This window comes from Acanthochromis polyacanthus, chromosome 6 (assembly GCF_021347895.1).
Source record: "Acanthochromis polyacanthus isolate Apoly-LR-REF ecotype Palm Island chromosome 6, KAUST_Apoly_ChrSc, whole genome shotgun sequence".
Classification (NCBI taxonomy): domain Eukaryota; kingdom Metazoa; phylum Chordata; class Actinopteri; family Pomacentridae; genus Acanthochromis; species Acanthochromis polyacanthus.
The window spans coordinates 40,415,278-40,436,295 of record NC_067118.1 but is presented as its reverse complement, the minus strand read 5'-3'; the positions used below and the strand labels follow the sequence as shown (position 1 = coordinate 40,436,295).

Here is a 21,018-nt window from a genome sequence, read left to right as displayed (position 1 = left end):
TGATTTTTACCGTCATAAAGTTTTATTTTCTCCATAGCGCTCCATTAAAACGACCTGACTGAAGCAGGTAACACACAATTGTTTCATTTTGTGCAGAAGAAGAATTGCATGACGTGTTAAACACCTGTTTTAATGTGAATGCACACAGAGTTTGCAGCAGAATGAATGAGTTAACAAAGAAAGGTCATGACAGCTGTTAACTCTGACTGAGGCTGAGCTGACTTACACGAGTAAAGCTCGGCTACGTCAGAGTTGCTTTGTAGTACAGCCCTCTTGACCACATCTTATTTTTAAGGCACAGAGGATGCAAAGATACCAAGGTGCACTCACCCCGCCAACTTTTTCAAAATAGGCCCCGTGGCTTCCAAAGTGGATGAGCTGCTCGTTGAAGAACCAGGTGAACTTGAGGTCCAGCGTCGGGTCGTGTGACACCTGACATGGCAGCACAATGCTCTCGCCCACAGTCACGTCCAGGTGGCCGGCTGGACTGGTGATTACAGTCGCCTCTGAAAACAGAAAGCATCGGTTTACAGATCTAGATAGAGAATACTGTCACAGAGCTGAAACACATTGCTGAGCAACCTGCCCTAAAAATGAGAAAACACAAATATGTCAGAAATCTGTCAAAAACTTCTTTCGAACCAAAAATTGCTTTGCTACTTATTAGGAAAATAAACTGGAACAACAATGTACAATATTTGTATGACCCCCTTTCCCCTGACAACAGCTTGCATTCATGCTGCCGTTGTTTTTATGGACGTTTTGACAGACTCTTTTGTTAGTGAGTTCCAGACAGTTTCTAGCTGTTCCCAGAGACTTGCTTGGATGAAACTTTTGTGTGATCTATTTCTGAATTCAATAAATCTCAGATCTGTTCAATAGGATTCAAGTCCGACAGTACAGAGCACAGAGAACTGATGCAGGACTTTGTGGACTGGTGCCAGAGAAACTCAGGAAAGACCAAAGAGCTGGTGGTGGACTTCACAGGCGCAGTCATAAACCCCCAACATCGGTGAACATCCAGGACATGGACACGGGGAGAATGGAGACATACACGTACCTGGGTGTTCACCAGAACAACAAACTGGACTGGTCAACCACACTACAGGACTCTACAGGAAGAGTCAAAGCAGACTCTATCTACTAAGAAGACTGAGTTTTTTGGGGGTGCAGGGGACACTCCTGAAGACTTTATGACTCTGTGGTGTAATCAGCCATCTTTTATGAAGTAATCTGCTGGAGCAGCAGCTGAGATGCATGGAAGAAAGCTGAAAAAGAGAAGGTTGCAGCAGGAAACATCAGCTACTTGAGTCTTCTATGGTACTTCGGTTTAGTGAGAGCAGAAGAAGAGCTGCCACTTGGTTCTTCCACTGAGAAAGTTTTACACTGGGTGGTGGTCTAATAAATGTCTTAAGCTCTGTACTTTCTTCCAGACTGTCTAGTGTGCACTTGAGCTAACTTTTTCCTATTTCTTTATGTTCCAGGAACTTGGACAAATAATTGCAAAAACATGCCACAGCCAAAAACAAATCAAATCCTCTCCGAGATGCTGACCAAACAAGACAAATTACCTCTGAGTCAGACAGTGATCTCATATTGCATCTCTTTCTTTGAGGTTCATAAATAGGAGCGCGGTCTTACATATCAGGAAGTAAAATAAACAAAGAGAAAAACTCTGGTGCCATTATGGCAGGTCAGTTCCGAGTCTATAATTTGGCTCTGTTTGTGTGAGACAAAAAGCAATCCTATTTCATCCTCAGTGTGGTGCGCATCAACATAATCTTTGGTCGTCTCGGCAGGGCGTCTCATTCAACAGCGGCGCGGTGCAGGAAATTCAGCACAGGCCCCGTACGCCGGTCCACTGTGAATTATGCATGCATGTCATAGGCGTCTAATGGACAGGCAAGCCAATGCAGCATGTCAGGGGGAGTAAAGGTCTATATTCAGCTCTGTCAAAACAAGCCAGCTTGTTTATCTCGCACCCCCCGAGGAGATCCGACTGGTCATGGCAGTGCATTCCAGGTGAGTCTCAGCAAAGTTTGGCAACAGATGCAAAATGAGAGGGAGCAAAACTTTAGCTGCTTCCGATTGCAAACCTGTCACGCTCATTTCCTGTTATGACTGGAAGAAAATTCACAAATTGGCTCCCTCGTTCCCCACAGTATGCTCCGTGAATGGCAATTCTCATCCCATAACCCTATGGAAAGCTGGTATTTATATACATATATATATATATATTCAAACGACCATAAAGAGCTGATTTTATTATATAGATCTGCGGCAGTTCAGACTGGATGCTAATGCGTCTGTTTGAATTAGCATACGAATGGCTGAAATGTGTCATTATGCCTGAATATCCACATTATGAGGCGTTGAAACATGAACAGCAGACATGGGGTTCTGGTATGTCAAAGTAACCTTTCCTAGGAAGAATATGAACGTCGGACATTAATTCTTGGTGAAATCTTCGGAAGGATTTAACAACCAGAAGCTCAGTGAAATACAATTTACTACAATTAAATAGACAAGAGGACAGAAATCTCAGAATCCTGAGAACTCTGATCATCATTTACTTTCATTTTCACTTGCTTGTTTAAACACTTAGCACCAACATTATCATTCATTTAGAGCAGAGCTTGAGCCCTGATTTATTCTCTTTTAGCTCTTTTTTGGTCTCCTCAAGAATATATCTGGACCAACAACTACTAAATGCTTCACTATCTTCACAAACTGATCCCTGACTGTCTGTTTATTTGGTGCTGGGCAGGTGATGTGCAGTGATTATTAGAACGTTTTTGCCTAAACAATGAGCTAAAACTCATTATGGAGCTCCATAACGAGCTGCAGATTTGGATAAATACAAACTGTCACATTGTTTTCACATTGTCATAATACATTGTGTACTTATTCATTACAGGGTTTTTACTCAGGCAAGATTCAGCGAATTGATGTCAACTGACAGTTTCCTACTTATTAAATGCGAGGAACTGGAGCTTTTGCTTGGTTCATTACAAAGTGAATAATTTAGAGAGAGATATAAACAGCTCCTTAAAAAATATTTGAAGTTATTTTCAACATTTTCTGGGACTTTATAGACTAAATAATTAATTGGACATTAGAAAAACAACCTTTCATATTACAGAAATCATTGGCATGTATATGGATTAGTAGCAGCCCTTACCAGCAGCTTTAACTGTGAATAATGTTCTCTTTAGAGAGGTTATATGACCTATAAGCATTAGCTGGGAACATATAGCAGCAGCTAGATTTAACTCAGAATACCGAATGTGTTTGGAATATACTATACGCATGTAAAACCTTATTCTGTAAACTTCACCTTCTACTTTTCAAGATCTAAAACAGAATGTTTTTATTATCAAAGTATATAATCTTAATATAACTTTCTAAACACACATTATCAAAGCCATTCCTTCATGTAAAGAGACTATGAAAGAAAAAAAAACAAGGAGAAATTGGTCTTCCACGCGAGCCAATTTGCAATTCAAAAAACTTGTGAAGAGGAATCAACAAAAGGCATTTTAATAGAGCAGTGTTGTTGACTCTGCTCTTTAGAAAGACCCAGAAAAAAATCCTTGCACGGCAGAAATGTGTGATTTAAATGGATTGAAATCTTAAACAAACTGAGCATGGCTATGACCCACCCTGCAAAAAGAAGCATGAATTAAACATTGCGGCGCATGAAGAGAACGAGCTCCGCCTCCCCCCCGCTGGTCACTGTCTGTCAACTAATTGGACTGTATATCTGTCAGGTGAGGAGAAGCTGCTGCACTGTTTGGTCGTCACATGATGGTCAGTGTTGTTTTTAAATGCAACACTGCTCAGTTATTCCTCACAGTATTGTGCAGACTGCAAGATGTGTTAGTTTAAAGCTGCAGGACGACGCATGCACAAAAACAAACACTGACTCCATTTCAACATGGGGAAACACATCTTTACTGTTTTGCATATTAGGGATAGTTTTGATTTAATTTACGTGACCTTGTTTTAATATATGGATTATTATTGCATGATACTAGGCCTGAATGATATGCAGAACGATCACGGCTCACAGAAACACACCTGCACTATAACCTGACACCTCATTAACTGTAATTAACCAGCATTGCCTACAGTACTAGCATTTATTTTATTTTTAAGTTTAAAGCAATTATTACTACATTATCTGCCTATTTCTTTGAAAAGTAGAAAATCTGTAGTATGCAGTAACATTGTTAAATATTGCAATGACACTGCAGGATGACTGATGCAAAAAAAAACAACCACTAATTGCATTTCTACATAGGGAAAAGCAAACACATCTTTATTTTTTCACATATCAGAGATGTTTTTGATATAATTTATATGATACTGTCTAAATATATGGATTATTATTGTATGATAGTAGGAATGAACGATATGCAAAATGATCACGGCTCACAGAAGCACACCTCTACTATAACCTGACACCTCATTAACTGTAATTAACCAATATCCCCTCCAGTTCTATTATATATATATTAACATATTTGCCAGCCCATTCCTCATTTAAATAATTACTACATTTCTACTAACATATTATTTGCCAATTTATTCAAAAAGTAGAAAATCTATAGTATGTAGTAACATTGTTAAATATTGCAATGACACTGCAGGATGACTAATGCAAAAAAACAACCACTAATTGCATTTCTACATGGGGAAAAAGCAAACACATCTTTATTTTTTTCGCATATTAGAGATGTTCTTGATATAATTTATACGATACTGTCTTAATATATGGATTATTTTTGTATGACACTAAACTTGAACAACATGCAGAACAATCGCGGCTCACAGAAGCACACCTCTATTATAACCTGACACCTCATTAACTGTAATTAACCAACATTCCCTCCAGTTCTATTATATATATATTAACATATTTGCCAGCCCATTCCTCATTTAAATAATTACTACATGTCTACTGACATATTATTTGCCTCTTTCTTCAAAAAGTAACGTTGTTAAATATTGCAAAGATGTGATTTCCAGTAAATACGCAAATATTAAATAATGCATATTAGCTCTACAGTATGTCTTTCTGCTGACTTGGACCCTTATACACTGAATATGCAAAGTGAAGAAGTGCAGGTGGGATCAGAGCATCTACTAGAGGGCACTGGTACCGCTGTTCAGAAAGACACATTTTAGTCAATCTGCTCTCTCAGCTGAAGCTGTAAAAAAAGTGGAATTCAGTCCCCACAATCATTAGAGACTCAGGAAGCTTTGGCATGTTTAATAGCAGCCTCAAAGTTTGGCTAAAGTTAGCATAAAACTACCACCACCAATGATTACCTTTTAATTGATTTGACTTATTGTTTCTACTGATTTTATTCATCATCTCATACTGATGGGCTTTTAAGTATTGTACTGGTTTTATGTGCTGTATTTATTGCTTTGTGGTTGTTCTCATTTTCTCTACCTGAACAAGGACAACAGATGCAAATTAGCTGCATGTTAACTCTGGTACAATTAATTTTAATTGTGCGTTGTCCCTGCAAAATAAAGGAAATAAACAAAAAAAAAAGGAAACAAAAAACCAATACATTTTTTAAACATGCTTTTATTGAACAAATTATCCCTGCATTGTTTGAAACTCACCAAAGACAATCAAGATCTTTTGACATTTTTATTGCCTCTTTGCCTTCCTGCTCACTAACCTCTGTTACCTAATGAATGTGCAGCTAGCTGACAGCTTGCTGAGGCTTCATCTGATTGGTCAAATGGTGTGAATGTATAACCCACATATCCATCTGAGAGGAAAAAAAGTTCACAAGGTGAGTGTGAACGCACTGCGAGTGGGAATAAAATGATGGACCGTGTGGTGTAAGAGCAGTTTTTGCCGGGTAACATCTAATGAGGATGTAATACATAATAAACGAGCTATATCTGGCTGCCATTTAACCCAATAAACCAATAAGGTTAAGGTCGAGTCAAGAAAACATCATATCTTACCTTTAACCAAAAGGCTGCCAGCGCTGCTCGCTACTCCAAACTGGTTTCTGGCCACACAAGTGTAGAGTCCAGCATCCAATTTGGTGACATTGGAAATCCGTAGACTTCCATTATCCAGCACCATAACTCTGTAGGAGGTTTAAAAAGAAAAGAAAAAAAAGCTTTATGTCACTGACTTTTCAGACTACATACCCAGAGTGCAGAAAAATACCAAGTTCAGTGCAATGAAACATTTTTACTTCAGACTGGAGTCAATTTTAAGCGACTTCAACGTAACATAAGTAGGAGCTGAGCGTGAAGAGTCACAGTTTGATCTGTCACCACCGAGTAGAGAAGAGCAGCAAAAGATCACTTCATGGGAGGAAAGTATCAATTTTGAGTGAATGAGGATATTAAGGTGGAGCAACGCTGAGTTAGACTTTAAGACATGATATGATACTGAGGACGCTTCATCCTAAACACGCAGAGAATAAAGAGAGGAAATGCAGCAGAATGATGGCTGATGGAGGCGCAAGTGATCATTTAAAGGCTGGAAAAAATGTTTTGAAAAGAAAAAAAAACTACTACTACTATGATCTAACTCAGTTTGCTTTGGGATTTATTTGATCTGCGTCCTTGCATATATCAATAACATTTTACCAGCAGAGAAGCAAATAACATCCTGCTGGTTGCGTGGTGATGAAAGGATGCTGAACTTTGATGGCAGCAGAAGGTCCAAATTACCAAGACTCTCATGAAACCAGACAAGATTTCACTTTACAGGAAGAGATGATACCACACGACTCAACAACATGCAGCACTCGAGTGATCTAAACCCAAATATGAAATATCTTCATTCATTTTTCAATTACTGCTCTCATTTATAATTCGGTTTAGTTCATCTTTGAATAACGGACCTTTATGTACTACATGTATATTTGCCAATAATCTCTTTTATTGCAAATACCAACAATTTTTGCACCTTTTTTGGTAAATAGAAACATTTTTTGACATCGTGCATCTATTTCTTTGACCATCTATCTATCTATCTATCTTACCTTTGCTCTTATTTAACTGAAATAATCAGCTTTATCACTCAATTGCAACTACAAATCGTGAACCATGTTGTCGGCCATTCCAGACATATTTCCAACGTGAACAAAAACCCTCAGAAATGTTGCTGCTCACTCCAGGAGCACTGAAAAGCTTCAAAGGAGAACGAGTCCTCAAAAGCATTCCTGCGTCAACAAGGCCTTGAAAAGAGCGTGAAGAAAAGATGAGAACAAATAACTTGTAAGTAAATATGCATAATGACATTCATCTTGCCACTTTTTTTTTTTTTTTTTAGTATATTTCCATCACAGTCAAGGATGGAGGATAAAAGGAGAGAACGTTTAAGTGGGAAACTTGCTTGGTGAGATTCGAAAATGCCTGAGACAAGCACTTAATAAAAGCAAAATGAATGAGGAGGGTTGCAGGTGATTGAGGCTGCACAATGACAGAAATAAACGGTTTGATTAATTCCATTTACCTGGATGCCAGAAAAGCATTCCTTCGCCGCGAGGACAAACTTGCCACATTCTGCACTGAATGCTCGGGTTAAAAGCTAACAGGATTTATTCAGCGTGTGGACCGTGCCAAAGGACCATTCATTTCCAAGGCATTTTTCATCAAAACATGATCGAATATCACCGGTAGTAGCTTTGGCTGAATGTGTCAAAATTCTTCCAATTTAATATCTGCGGTTCAAATCTGATCCTTTGTTGTTTTTGTCTTTTCTGTTATCCAGGCATTCGCAGTGGTTTCGAAAACACATTCTTTAATCTCTGCAGTTACTGGAGGTAAGCCATCACATCCCTAAAAAGCCAGCATGACAGAAGTTTTCCCCTGTTTCACTTCATTAAAAAATGCTTTCCCGTGCGTCAGTATTTGCTGTCTTCCCCTTATTTTTTTGTCAGACGCAATAGTCTGAAATAAATACATTTTAATAAGCTCTAATTATTCATAATCTAGCTATATTTTCTCTGCTGTGTTTTGCCTGTCAACCTGAATGAGCCGCAACTTAAAGAAGAAAAGCCCAAATGCAACCAAATTACACAATAATAAGTCATGTAAAACCACGTTTTGTGGTCTTGATTCAAACTCAGTGTCCACAACTTGACAGATGTGAGTGTCAGACAACACAAAGCAGCTCTTTTTGAATAAAAAATACATAAATTACGGTAAATAATGGCCTGGAAACCCAAAGAAACAACATCAAACCAATTCAAAGTCAGTCTCCCTCACTGAATATGTGCTGTATTTCCTATGGAGAATAAAAATATCAGAGGACACACTCGGCTGTTACACTGGAGCAGATAATCCGCCCTGCTGAGATGTCCTTAAGCAACGCTGTCTCCACCAAAAATTCCCCACAGAGATCAATAAAAAAAACCCACATGGTTAAAAATGAATTCCCCTGTGCTAACAAGACAGTCGCTGCTCGTTGAACTAATAATTAATTTGGCCTGGCGTTATCAAAGTTATTACAAACACGCAAAAACCATTAAGGCCTCACGAGCGGCAATTAATATTTCACGACATGAAACCGTGGCTGGATTGTGATGCTGCGCTTTAACTGACAAAAAGGAGGACATCCACCATTACTGCCATGTGTCGGGATTACTGTATCGACGAGCAATTTGTCAAAGAAAGAAACTCTGAGGCTGAATAAATATTCAGCGCTTGTAGGAGAAATGTGTTATCGACATTTCTGATGGTTACAAAGCAGAAAACGCTGCAGTTCCGTCTCTTTTACGAAGGCAAGCTACGCTGGAAAATGTCTCTACAGTTAATTTCTTCAGTCAAAAAGGTCACGACAATTTGATCATATTATATTCCAACAATATCTGATGTTGCCTTTCAGCAATTCCCTGACCCCATTTGTATCCTTTGAAATTAATTACCCCGTCGATAAATGCCTGCAAATCCTCACCAGAAGCTCCCACCGCACCTTCTAAACTGCACATCGTAATGGGAGTAGAGCCAGTGATTCAAGCATAACTGGACTGAAAGAAGAACTTGAACACCACTCTCTAAAAGATCCCTTGAAGGCAGCGTGAACCTCCTAAAATGATCAAAAATGACCTGTATGGCTTTAAAGGCTGGGGAGAATTAAAATGCATTAGGCCCCTTTTCTCCAGTGCCCATTCCCCACAGAGTCAGGGGTATATTCTCCTAACTGAACTGAGGGCTTCCTTTGTAATGGGCTATAACAAAGAGTTATGGATATGAGATGTCACAGGGATAAGACTCGCCATTAAACTGTGCAGTAGCCTATGTCAGGCTTCCTCCTCGGCGAAAGCTGCAAAGGAACGGTGCAAGATAAAGACGTGAGGGGCACTATCTGTCTGCAACGCTTCCTCTTTGTTCCCTCTTCTTCTGAAAGGTCGCCCCGGAGCAATTAAGGTTTTGGTGGAATTTGTGGCGTACATAAAAGCTTGATAAGCGTGATGTAGTAAACAGGCACTTTACCCTGAACCTCACTGTCTGGTGGTAAAGGAAGCTGTCGGCTGTAATCTAAAAGCCGTCCTCTCCGAGGCGTAACAAAAACCAAGAGGCTGTAAATGAAAAACATTATTTTAGCCACTTAAGAATGATTGCATAATTAAGCGGGTATATTACCGGGAACTTGCAGTATTCTCAAGCACCGTCCATGCCATTGGCTGGCGGTTTTGGGATCACACCTTTTTAAAGGTCGTTCTGATTATAAACTGATTCATTTTGCACAATAAAGCGTATCGTTTAGCGCTGCAATGTTAACCACAGCGGTTCAATCTAAAGGTAATATTTCTGAGAGCTATTTCCTACATCTGTTGTGCAATTGCTGGCAGCGGTCAGCGGTGGAATTAAATTAGGGTAAGCACTTTATCGTTAACCTCATAGATGCCCGCGTAAGTGCACGGCAACCCTGTTATGAGGCCATCTTGTTCTACGTGCCTGGGATATGAGCTGATGTAGGTATCGTCCCCCTGCATGATTTCATTAACTAATCAGATCCTGCCTTGTTCTGAAGTTGATTTGTTTTCTCCTACTGCAAGATCCTTGAAAACATTATCCTTGGAAGATTAGCAGGAATTATGGGTACTTTGGTTGAGCCAGTGGGATGGATTAGTGTTGTGCCACCGCTGTAATAGCATTGGTAACAGCCCCGTTTCGGTATGGAGGGAAAGTAAATGCTAACGAGCCAGGAAGAAGGGGAACAGGCTTGCGAGAGATGTTGCAATAATGTCAAAACCTAACATCTTGCATGCGGCTCACCCACTTCAGGGCAAGGCTGTAATGTTAAGTCTCAAATGGGAAATCTCGCCTTTATAGGCACGATTGATATTGCACATTGCGGCATGGATGCATTTTTCCTTTCAATACTTAAGAGGATGATAAATCTGCAAGCCGGGCCCAACATTTAGCATGCGTCTGCAGCACATAATCTCGGTGCCGATTCTGTCGCTCGTATAAAACATCTTCCTCCCGCGGCCAAGATGTCCCGACGTTGGCATTAACAATCAGATCGCACCTTTAGTTTCCCCCCAACATGCCGTCTGTCTGGCAGGGGGGAAGGTGACTGAACCCGCAGCACCCCGGCTGTGATGAGGATGGATATCCCAGAGGTTTGGATGTGGAAAAGCTGCTGAGCCGGTTGAACAATTAATCCCATATCAAATGAGAAATGTGAACCCCCACTACATCCCCCCGTGTACCGGCAGGTGTGCTTTGCCTCCTGCTGGTTACACTCCTGCTCGAATTACAGATGAGTGATTTGTATAGACGGCAGGGTGCGATGAGAGACGATGACAGCACACCCCAAAAAAAAAAAAAACAGAAATCCCCAAAAAAAGGAGAGCAACTTGTGAAAACTTTGCAAACAGAGCAAATATCACCAAATGACGACATTTCTAAATAAGCATAGATTTTCTGCCACTGCCTATTAATGCAGATGAAGGGTATTTTAACACATTTTTACGTTTCCGTTCCAAACATCGACAATCATAAGAAGGCTTTGTATTACTTTTCACCATATTTACACATTTCTTTGTTTGCTGCAATGTTGAGAATGAATGGTTTAAGAAAAGAAGTATGAAAAGTTAAAAAACAGAGCAAATATCACTAAATGATGACATGAAGTAAATGTTTTCTGTCACTTTCTATTCATGCAGGCATATTATTGAAACATTTTTCCATTTCAGTTACAAAAACGGTCAATCATACGAAGGTCTCGTATTGCTTTGCACAACATTTGCACATTTCTTTGTTTGCTGCAATGTTGAAAATAAACAGTTTCCAAAAAAAAAAAGAAGCAGAATTTATGAAAAGTCTCAAAACGGAGCAAATATTACTGCATGATGAAATTTCTGGAGAAGTTTCGATTTTCTGTCACTGCCTATTCATGCAGCTTAGGGGGTAGTTTAGTGCATTTTTACATGTAAAATCCAAAAATGATCAATCATAGGAAGGACTTGCCCTGCTTTGTACCATATTTGTACTTTTTCCTTATTGTTGCAATGTTGAAACTGAACAGTTTCCAAAAAATGACACAAAGCAACTTGTGAAAACCGAGCAAATACCAGCAAATGATGACATTTCAGAAGAAGTAGACGTTTCCTGTCACTTTTGTTCATGGAAAAAATGCATTTAAACACATTTGTCCATTTCCTTGTATTGCTTTTCACCATATTTACACATTTCCTTGTTTGCTGCAATGTTGAAAATGAACAGTTTTCAATCTAAAAAAGGGGAGCCACTTGTGAAAACTTTAAAAACAGAGCAAATATCACCACTTGACGATATTTCTGATGAAGCATATATTTATATCACTTTCTATTCAAGCAGGCACAGGGAATTTGACTGTATTTGTTCATTTTAATTCCAAAAATGGTCAATCATTTGAAGATATTGTGCTGTTTTGCACTATATTTGCACCATATTTTGCACATTTCCCTGTTTGCCGCAATGTTAAAACTGAACGGTTTTCAAAAAAACAAGGAGCTCACCCTTTGAAAACTGTGAAAACAGAGCAAATATCACCAAATGACGACATCTCTGAAGAAGTAGATGTTTTCTGTCACTTTCTATTCATGCAGGCACTGGGTATATGAACACATTTTTACAGTTCAAATCCAAAAAGGATGCTGCTTTGTACCATATTTGCACATTTCTTTATTTGTTGCAATGTTGAAAAAGAAGAGTTTCTAAAAAAACAACATTTTTGAAGGATACATTTCCTGCCGCTGCCGTATTTTGCAGGTGAACGTTTATCTGAAAGATAAAGATTTTAATTCCAAAAATGATAAATAACACGAAGGCTTTGAGCTGCTTTGCACCATATTTGCACATTTCCCAACAGCAGAACTGCAGCTCAGCCGCTGACTATACATCCTGCTGCTACCTTGACCAACATTATGTCTTCAGGGAGGAGAACAGTTTTTTTCTTGTCTCATTAACATTTGTTTTTCCCTTTTCCATCTCCTCTCCAGCACACAGAGGTATTGCATTGATCTGTACTTAACCTGATTTCTAATAAAACAAGGTGTCTAGCTGGTTCCCCTGGTGTCACCGCCACTATCCCGAAAGAACAGCAGCCATCCATTGATCAGCCCGTTCGGGGATTTCATCTGCTTCTCCCATGTCTCAATGCTAGTCTGGATCTTCGTCTGACTTGTGCTCTAATGACCTTCCAGGCCTTACATGTTGCTAATGAGCTGATGGATCAGTGCATCGATCCGGCTGCCGCAGTCTAGGAACGCCCAATTACCTTAAGTAAACAGTGCAGAAACCGGCTCTGAGCACAGCCAGAAGAAAGCAAAGTACAATGGAGTTCAGGGAAGAAATGCGGATAGCAAAAAAGGGGGGAAAGTGGTGGAGTGCAGAACGTGTTATGCAATTCCAATTGTATTGTGTCACACTGTGATTCTGCTCTGTGCAGTTTGTCACCATGAATATCAAGTAGGGAAAAATAAAATAACAAGTCAGTAAAATACTGTTGTGCAAGAAAGGCGCACAAACTAAAGAACAAAAAGAGAAAAACAAAACATGGCTGCACACACGATGCATTTACAGCTCGACACAAAGAAACCTGCTACCTGTGGCTCTCTCTCAGGGCTTCCTTCCCCTTCCTCCATGAAATCACGCCCCGCGGAGACATCCTGGGCTTGCATTCGATTAGGACGTCGCCACCCTGTCGGGCCAAAGTTTGGGGCTTCAGCAAGTTCTGGGAGAAGTCTGGGGCGATGGCTGGAGGAGGAGGAGGGCAGAAAGAAGAAGGGTTGTGGATATCAGGAGGGAGACAAGAGAGGAAGAGAAAACAGAGGTTTCACTTACTGACAGAGAAAAGGAGACAGAGCTGCGGTGGAGGAGCTTCCTAAAACGTTCAGGTCACTCCATCCATTAGGCAGGTCAGCTCTCACATCCTTTTCCCTTCTACACACATACTGTGCACTTGTTTGCACACATGCAGAGGCAGGACTAATGCACCAATAACTGCAGACGTTTTAAGGAAGATATTTTATTTGAAAAGGGAGGTAGTCTCCCCAATTCCGTGAATTTTTCCCTCGAAGGACGCCGTGCATTAAGAATAAAGCCACGGGGCTGTGGAGCAGAAATGTAAAACGAGAGGGAGGCTTTGTTGCTGCTCCTTTAGGCCTTAATTACTAAGGCGCCGTCGTCTGGAGCTGCTTTGTATGCGCACCGACTCAGCAGAAAGCTCTTCAAAGTGAATGCACAGCCTGGCGCCAGTGACACGGCCGAGCACCTGCCAACGTATGCCGGTGCGTACACAACAACACACACGACGATACATATGTAGCCGCACACGGCAGCTCAGAATTACGACTCGACACTGTGTGTGAAACGCCGGCGTTATCTCCGACAACACAACAGGTGTTTGTCTCACTCTTCTTTCTTTAACACGAGGAGAATTTATATAAACTAAGATCTGTGCATTTCAATTAAATCTGCATCTTACAGGAATGTAGCAAGGTAACAGAACACACAAACTAAAGGAGAAATTCCTGTCATATTATTTACTTGAGATGTGGGTTTGATGAATAGACAAACCCAGTTATGCTCAGTGGCACACAGAAGGATAAAAATTAAAACATCCTTGCAATCAATACTTGAATAGTAACCAAATCCATCTACTAATGTTCATTCATCACATTTTTTTTACAAGTAATGATGAATTTGAGTTGATTAACTGGCTGCAGAAAAACATTCCAACCTTTTTCTGAGTTCCAGAAGATTTACAAGCTTAATGTCACCACAAATTGAGCTCGGCATTTTTCACAATTTTCGGACCTGTTATAGATAAAAACTATTCATTAATTTAGAATAAAAATAACAGTCTGTTTAATTTATTATGAAAATCCTGGTTACTTGCAGATTTATAAGATTTGACTAATCAAGTTTACAAGAAATGCTCTTTCCCTGCACTAATTCCAGGATTTAAATATCCACATTCTGCTATTAAGATTAGAATTTAAAATTCAGATGTTTTCATTGCAGTCATTTGAAGGCAGATCATCAGACAAATCCCATAACTTAGGGTGTCATTGGAAGCAGATGCACAAATCTTGACAAATAGTGCAGCAGTGGCCAAATGGTCATGCACCAATTCTTCACTCCTACATTATTAGGATGGTTTTCGACCTGCAAACCTACAGTGAAGTCGTTTAAAACCCTCTCAGGGCTCTGCAGGTTCAGTCTGCATACTGGCAGTTGCTTTAATTCGGGCTGCCAATCACACTTATATATGTTTCTAAACACAAAGCATTGCAAGCTGCCCCGCTATTAAGTCAAGTGGCTTTGACTGACGAATGAAACTTTGTTTCTACTAATGAAGCTGTGTCAAACTGCCACGGCAAAGTGCTTTGAGTGGTTATATGAGAAAATAAAACATTTTTTTCCTTTCTTTCAGGACATGCTTATATAAAATAACTCTAATACAGTTTAAAAGGAAAATGTTTGTCCATCATTTCTAAAGCTAAAGGCTTAATGTACTTAGCAACGTACAGAATCAGATCACAACTCTTCTTGCACTGATAGTTACAGATTAGGTTTTCGTGTTACCTGTAACTGTTTGTCTGACTGACCTGTATGCACTTTGATCTCCTGGAAATCCTTATTAAAATACCTGCTACTGTAACTCTACATGCTGCATTTTGAGTTCACCTTCTCGGGTCAGTTGTCTAAACTTCAACATGAAGCCGACCATTAAAGGCATTAGAGGAGATTTAATTTCCTACGACTTTCAACGTAGCATGCGCATGCGCACATACAACCTCTGCCTCACCCCCCTCTAACCTCCCCCCTCTTAACATTTACGAAGAAACGCCCCCCTCCAGAATCTTGCGTAGGACTCGTGAAGTTGTCTTTTACGGCTGGGTCCCCCTGGATCTTTATCTGCCATTATGTAAAAAAAGATGAGCAAAACAAGTCTCCAGCTAACTACGAAGCTATACCAAAGCAACACGTACAGAAAACACGTATGTCCAAGGCGTACGTAATCTACGTAACTAGGCCTGAGCCAGAAGATTTTTGATTGACAGGAAAGGGAGCAAAGCAAACGCCTCGGTCCGAGCGCGTTGATTGGCTGATGTTTTTCAGGTCCTGCCATGTCCACAGTTATTTTATTTTTTTATAATTCTTTTAGAGACCATACATACAAGTCCACTAAAGGTCAGTATATTCATTTTATGTGAATCAGACAAATTAAACAAAAAAAAACCATCCTCCATAATGCCTTTAATATTCAGAACGCTTCCATCTAACTAGAAGATGAAAATCATTTCCATCACAGAAGACACAGACACTTGCTGTAAAGGAACTACAGTGGAGCTTTTATGGTTTAATTCTGGACAAATGGACCACGATGACAAGTTTTAGTGAATATAAAGCAAAACTAGAAAGTATCTTAAAAATTGATGGTTAACAGAAATCAGGTAACTGACAGGTTAATTTCAGGGATTATGGCAGGAAACAATGAGTAGATGCACAAGAAAAGGTAGGATTTCATGTTAATACTGAACCAATCGCACTGCACTTATTATATTTATTTAAACAATATCAACATGTAACTCAGACGATTTTCCCCAAGAAACCCAATCACTTTAACAGAGGAATAAGCATCAAATGCAGTCAGTGGATTATGTGAGCAGAGCTAGGGCCCGCTTTGAGATTTTTTGAAATGTGGGATTTAATTGGTCTTCTCAACAAAGAGTACAGGGATCTCTGTGTAGTCATTTTGCTGTGTATTGCTAATGCAGAAGTAAAGAAAAACAGCAATGGCAGTGGAGAATTCGAGAAAAATGTTTCTGTCGATTCTTTACGGTGATCCACACCTTTAGCAAATGTTTCGCCAACATGAATGTGAGACTCAGAAATATGACCTAAAATGTGTATTTGGTGACATCAGCAAAGTCTTACCTATAACTCGCAGCTCGGCGTTGGTGAAGATCCGGCCGTGTTTGTTCTCTGCCACACACTGGTACATGCCGATGTCGGCCAGATTCAAGCTGCTGATTGTCAGAATGCCGTTGTTCAGCTGAACTCTGTCCTGCTAAAGACACACATAGATGCAGCCTTTAAAAATCACAGGGGTGTCAAACATGCGGCCCGCGGACCAAAAGCGGTCCGACAGAGGGTCCGATCCGGCCCTCAAAGTGTAAAAGTTACAGAAAAGAGATTAACTGCAGATTGTAAATTAGTAAAACTATAAAGTTAAAATAATTTCTAGACCATGGCAAGTTGTTTTTATCATAAAGTAAACTAATAGATTGCGCATTGTTCCTTTTCCATTTTGTGTTTCATTTTTGTAATATTTTGTCTGTTTTTTGTTGTTTGTCTCATATTTTTGTGTCTCGTTTTTGTCATTTTATATTTCCTTTCCGTCTCGCTTGTGTTTTTTTGTCTTATTAGTCATTTTGTGTTTTGCTATATTTATTGTTTTGCATGATGTTTGTGTTGTTTTGTGGGTTTTTTGTCTCGTTTGTGTTGTCTACTTTTTTGTCATTTGTCCCTATTGTTGTCTCTGTAAGTTTTTATCTAATTTTTTGCTTCTTTTTTGTTTTGTGTCATTTGTCTATTTTTTTGTTGTTGTTTTGTGTCTCAGTATTGTCACTTTGTGTCTCATTTTTGTCATATTTTGTCTTGTTTTTGTTGGTTTTTTTGTTGTCTGACTATTGTCATTTTGATAATAAACTAAAATCCTACATCATTCAGTTCCAGATAGCTGTGACTAAATGTTGTGTTCCTTTGTAGACATTCTGTGATCTGGAAGTTGTGATGTGTAAATGATTAACTGAGGCATAATGTTGCTGAAATAGAATTCATATTAACTAAGAAATTTCAGTTTGTTCATAATGTTTTGGTAAAAGATAATTCCTTAAATGTGAACATTTTCAGAACATGCTTTTTTGCACTAAAGGAAACATTAGGAGCTGTGGTTATTTATAGGGTATGATGCTGTGATTTAATTGGTCCGGCCCACTTGAGATCAAATTGGAGTGAATGTGGTCCCTGAACTAAAATGAATTTTTCATCCCTGCTCCAAAATGACGCTGTTGTAGTAACCTGACAACAAACATTAAACTATTTTAGAGAATCTGAAGGTGATTAAACGGTTGCATCAGTATAATCCGAGGGTTATTATCTGATCAGGACCACCTCTTTTGTGTGTTGTATGCTTCTTAGAGTATCCTGGCCTTTGGTTTATCGATATGTGATGAAAAAACTGTTAAAAACTGCATTACAGTCAGGGGCCGAGCAGCTAAACCACATACCACAAGAGCAACGATGCCCGGAGCAACAAGTCCCTGGTTTGATCTCTGACTCGGGGACCATTTGCTGCATATCATTCCCCTACATTTCCCTGCTCGTTCCACTGCTGCAATAAAAAATGGCATCTAGTAACATAACTTTAATAAAATTTTACATTACGGCCATATAAACCTGTTATTTCTGGCATGTTAGCAAACAACCTCCTACGTGTGCATCGGGGCTGAACGATGTGAGGAAAACATCTGTCCATACCAGATATTCAGTTTGGAGTTTTTTTCTACAGTCAGCTCAATATTCACTGTGTAATGTCTTTAAAACATGTGAATGAGTATTACCACATGAGACACCATTAAAAGCATGAATTTGTAAAAGCACTGACACGACACTTTGAGCCCTGGATCGCTTCAAAACATACGAGGTGTGGTTATTAAATAATGAAACTGGGCCGATATCAGCTGAACCACAGTCTGCATGCATGAACCACGCTGATCAATACACGAGCATGAACAACTGCTGAACGTTGCAATCTATTCAAATTAAATCAAACTAAACTGCGGGATAAGTCTCATTATTTAATAGCCACACCTCACGCATCCTAAATTGCAGCCTCTGCGATTTGCTAATTGCATTTTTTCAATTTGAAATCGATTAATTGTTCAGCCCCATGCAGCAAACAGCCACGTTTCCTCCCACGCAGGTCCAGTAGGCACCATCTTTTCTGAGAAAACTGCTCATGTCTATCTGTGTCTGTCTTCAGTAGCATACAGTGGTTTCATAACTACTGCTGCATGCCGTCTATTGATCCATTGTTAATATAAAACATATTGATTAGCGAAGCTACAAGCTTAGTCCGATCAGCCTCTGTTCAATATATAATTGTGGGACTTTTTGTAACATAGTTGACAGGTATCATAGTCGACAACTTTGCTGTTTTCAGGCCTAAAAATCAACATGGCCACCTTTAACCAAACACCACATGGTATTTTTTCAGAAAGATTCTTCTAAATATTATATATACAACTGAGAAAAATTGAAATTCGAAGTTATTTGTAAAGATATTGTAGTAAACCTGTTGACGTGTCATAAATCCATACTTGACTCACACACCATCCAGTCATTTTTTATTAATAAGTGATTGCTTCCATAATAAATAATGATGGAATTTGTAAAGACATGATCATAACGAACATTTAGAAAAACATGATTTATTTTACTTTTAGTAAAAATGTATGCAAGATATATCCCGCGGACTTCAAAAGTCCCTCAATTATATGTTGACCTGCACAATTTTTGAGTCATTCTGGACAATTTTCGAAACATTTTTAAACGGTTTTATGTCAGCTTGGATCGTTTCTCGTCATTTTGGATCATTTTTGTGTCTTTTGGCTAATTTTCGAGTCATTTAGAAAAAATTCATATCAATCTGGACTAATTTTCTGTAATTATTTATCATTTTCAAGTCATTCTGGATGGGTCAATCTGTGATTGTGGGATTTTTTGCGACATAGTGACATCCAGTCATTTTTTTATTAATAAGTGATTGTTTCGATAACAAATAATGATGGAATTTGTAAAGACATGATCATAATGAACAGAAAAACATTAGATTTTTACTTTTAATAAAAATATATGAAAGATATATCTCCTGGACTTCAAAAGCCCCTCAGTTATATGTTGACCCTAGGCAAAACCTTAGCGCTAAGTTACCAAACAGTCACCAGGTTACTGATTGACCTGAAACGTTCTGATCCGTATGATACTGTTTGAAAGAACTCACAGGATGATGATCCTTTTGCTAATCTGGTATTAATCCCTGTTTACATGAGGCTGTATGCAGATATATGTATAGATACACCCCCTGTCAAAAGTTTTAGGACGCTTTCTCATTCAAATAAAGTAGAACCTGTCCTACAACTTTTGACAGGGGGTGTATCTACCAAATTTGGTACACATATGCAGCACATCAGGCTGAACAAAAAAGTCAGTGACAGCCACATTCCAAACCCAACAGGAAGTGAGCTATTTTGCGTTGAATGTCAGATTTTGCCCATTTTTCACTTTTTTCTAGAGTGAACTCCTCCTAGGGGGAAACTCCAATTCACCTCAAATTGGGCCAGTACATACAGGAGGCCTTAATGATCCAAAGTTATTAAAATCTTTTTCCAAAGTCAAAGGGCGTGTCCGTGGCGGCCTCTGGAATTTTGATCCTTCTCCATGAAAAGTCAAATGCTGTGTAAATGCCCTGAACATGCTCCAATCTGCCTGAAACTTTACATGTATGATCAGAGTCCTGCCCTGATCACATCCATGTGATGAAATACACCCCCTGTCAAAAGTTGTAGGACAGGTTCTACTTTATTTGATTGAGACAGTGTCCTAAAACTTTTGGGGGTGTATATATATTCAGTAATGCTTCCCTGCAGTAGAAAACAACAACAACAGCAGCAAACCACCAAGCAAACGTACTAGTATTAATTTTTAACTTTGGGATTTTCCGTTTCTTTTCTTAGCGCACTAGAACGTCCTCAGAGTGTGTGCTTTATTACATGTTTCTCCCTTTGTTCTGTTGTTATCAATGATTCATGAATGGATTAGATACAGTCATAAAAAGAGGTCACTGTGCTATAAATATTCTATTGCCTCTCAGGTATTAACGGGGCTTTCTTTTAACTCCATGGTGCTTATGTTGGAGCAGAATTTATCTTAATTTAGACTCACTCTGGGTTTTTGTTGACCTCATACTCTGTGGATGATGTTTTGCTTTAACTGCTGATGTTTTATTTCCTCATGTAAGGCGTTTTATCAGGGAAACCTTATAAACAGTCTACATGCTACGTGAAAATATGAGAATGCAGGACGAAAACTGCTTTGCGGCGGGTAATTAGGTCTATTTATGGACGTTTTAAGTACTACGATGCCAAGTGTGTTCATTCTGATGAATGGCCTGATTTAATTCAAGCTTTAGCCACACTTTTTCTCTCCTTGGGGGGGTTGATAATTGAAACACTGTTAATTTTCTCTGGTCTTAATAGGCCCACAGTGACTCGATCTAACCCCCCTCTGCTTAACATAGCACCGAGACGTTATCAAATGACGGCTGAAATCGAATCTCTGTGGAAATAGTCAGGAACAAGCCGCGGCGTGCAGGCTGTTTGTATCGCAGAGAGCGAGGAGGCAAAATAGAGAATAAAAAATACTGGATAAATACATGCAACTTCAAAAATGTCTGCACAG

The 21,018-nt window shown here is 39.2% G+C and overlaps 1 protein-coding gene across 2 annotated transcripts in view; it reads right to left on the bottom strand.

The window, feature by feature from the left end:
* cntn3a.1 (contactin 3a, tandem duplicate 1) overlaps positions 1 to 21,018 on the bottom strand; it is a 99,907-nt gene that overhangs the window by 21,091 nt on the left and 57,798 nt on the right. Inside the window, exons 10-13 of one of the 2 annotated variants that reach the window (XM_022206595.2) lie at positions 16,432 to 16,561; positions 13,092 to 13,242; positions 5,995 to 6,122; positions 331 to 506 (exon numbers count right to left, since the gene is read on the bottom strand). In XM_022206595.2, coding sequence (XP_022062287.1) covers positions 331 to 506; positions 5,995 to 6,122; positions 13,092 to 13,242; positions 16,432 to 16,561 — 585 coding nt within the window. Of the gene's footprint in view, positions 1 to 330; positions 507 to 5,994; positions 6,123 to 13,091; positions 13,243 to 16,431; positions 16,565 to 21,018 lie in introns of both variants that reach the window. The other variant, XM_022206587.2, reaches the window with a different exon arrangement.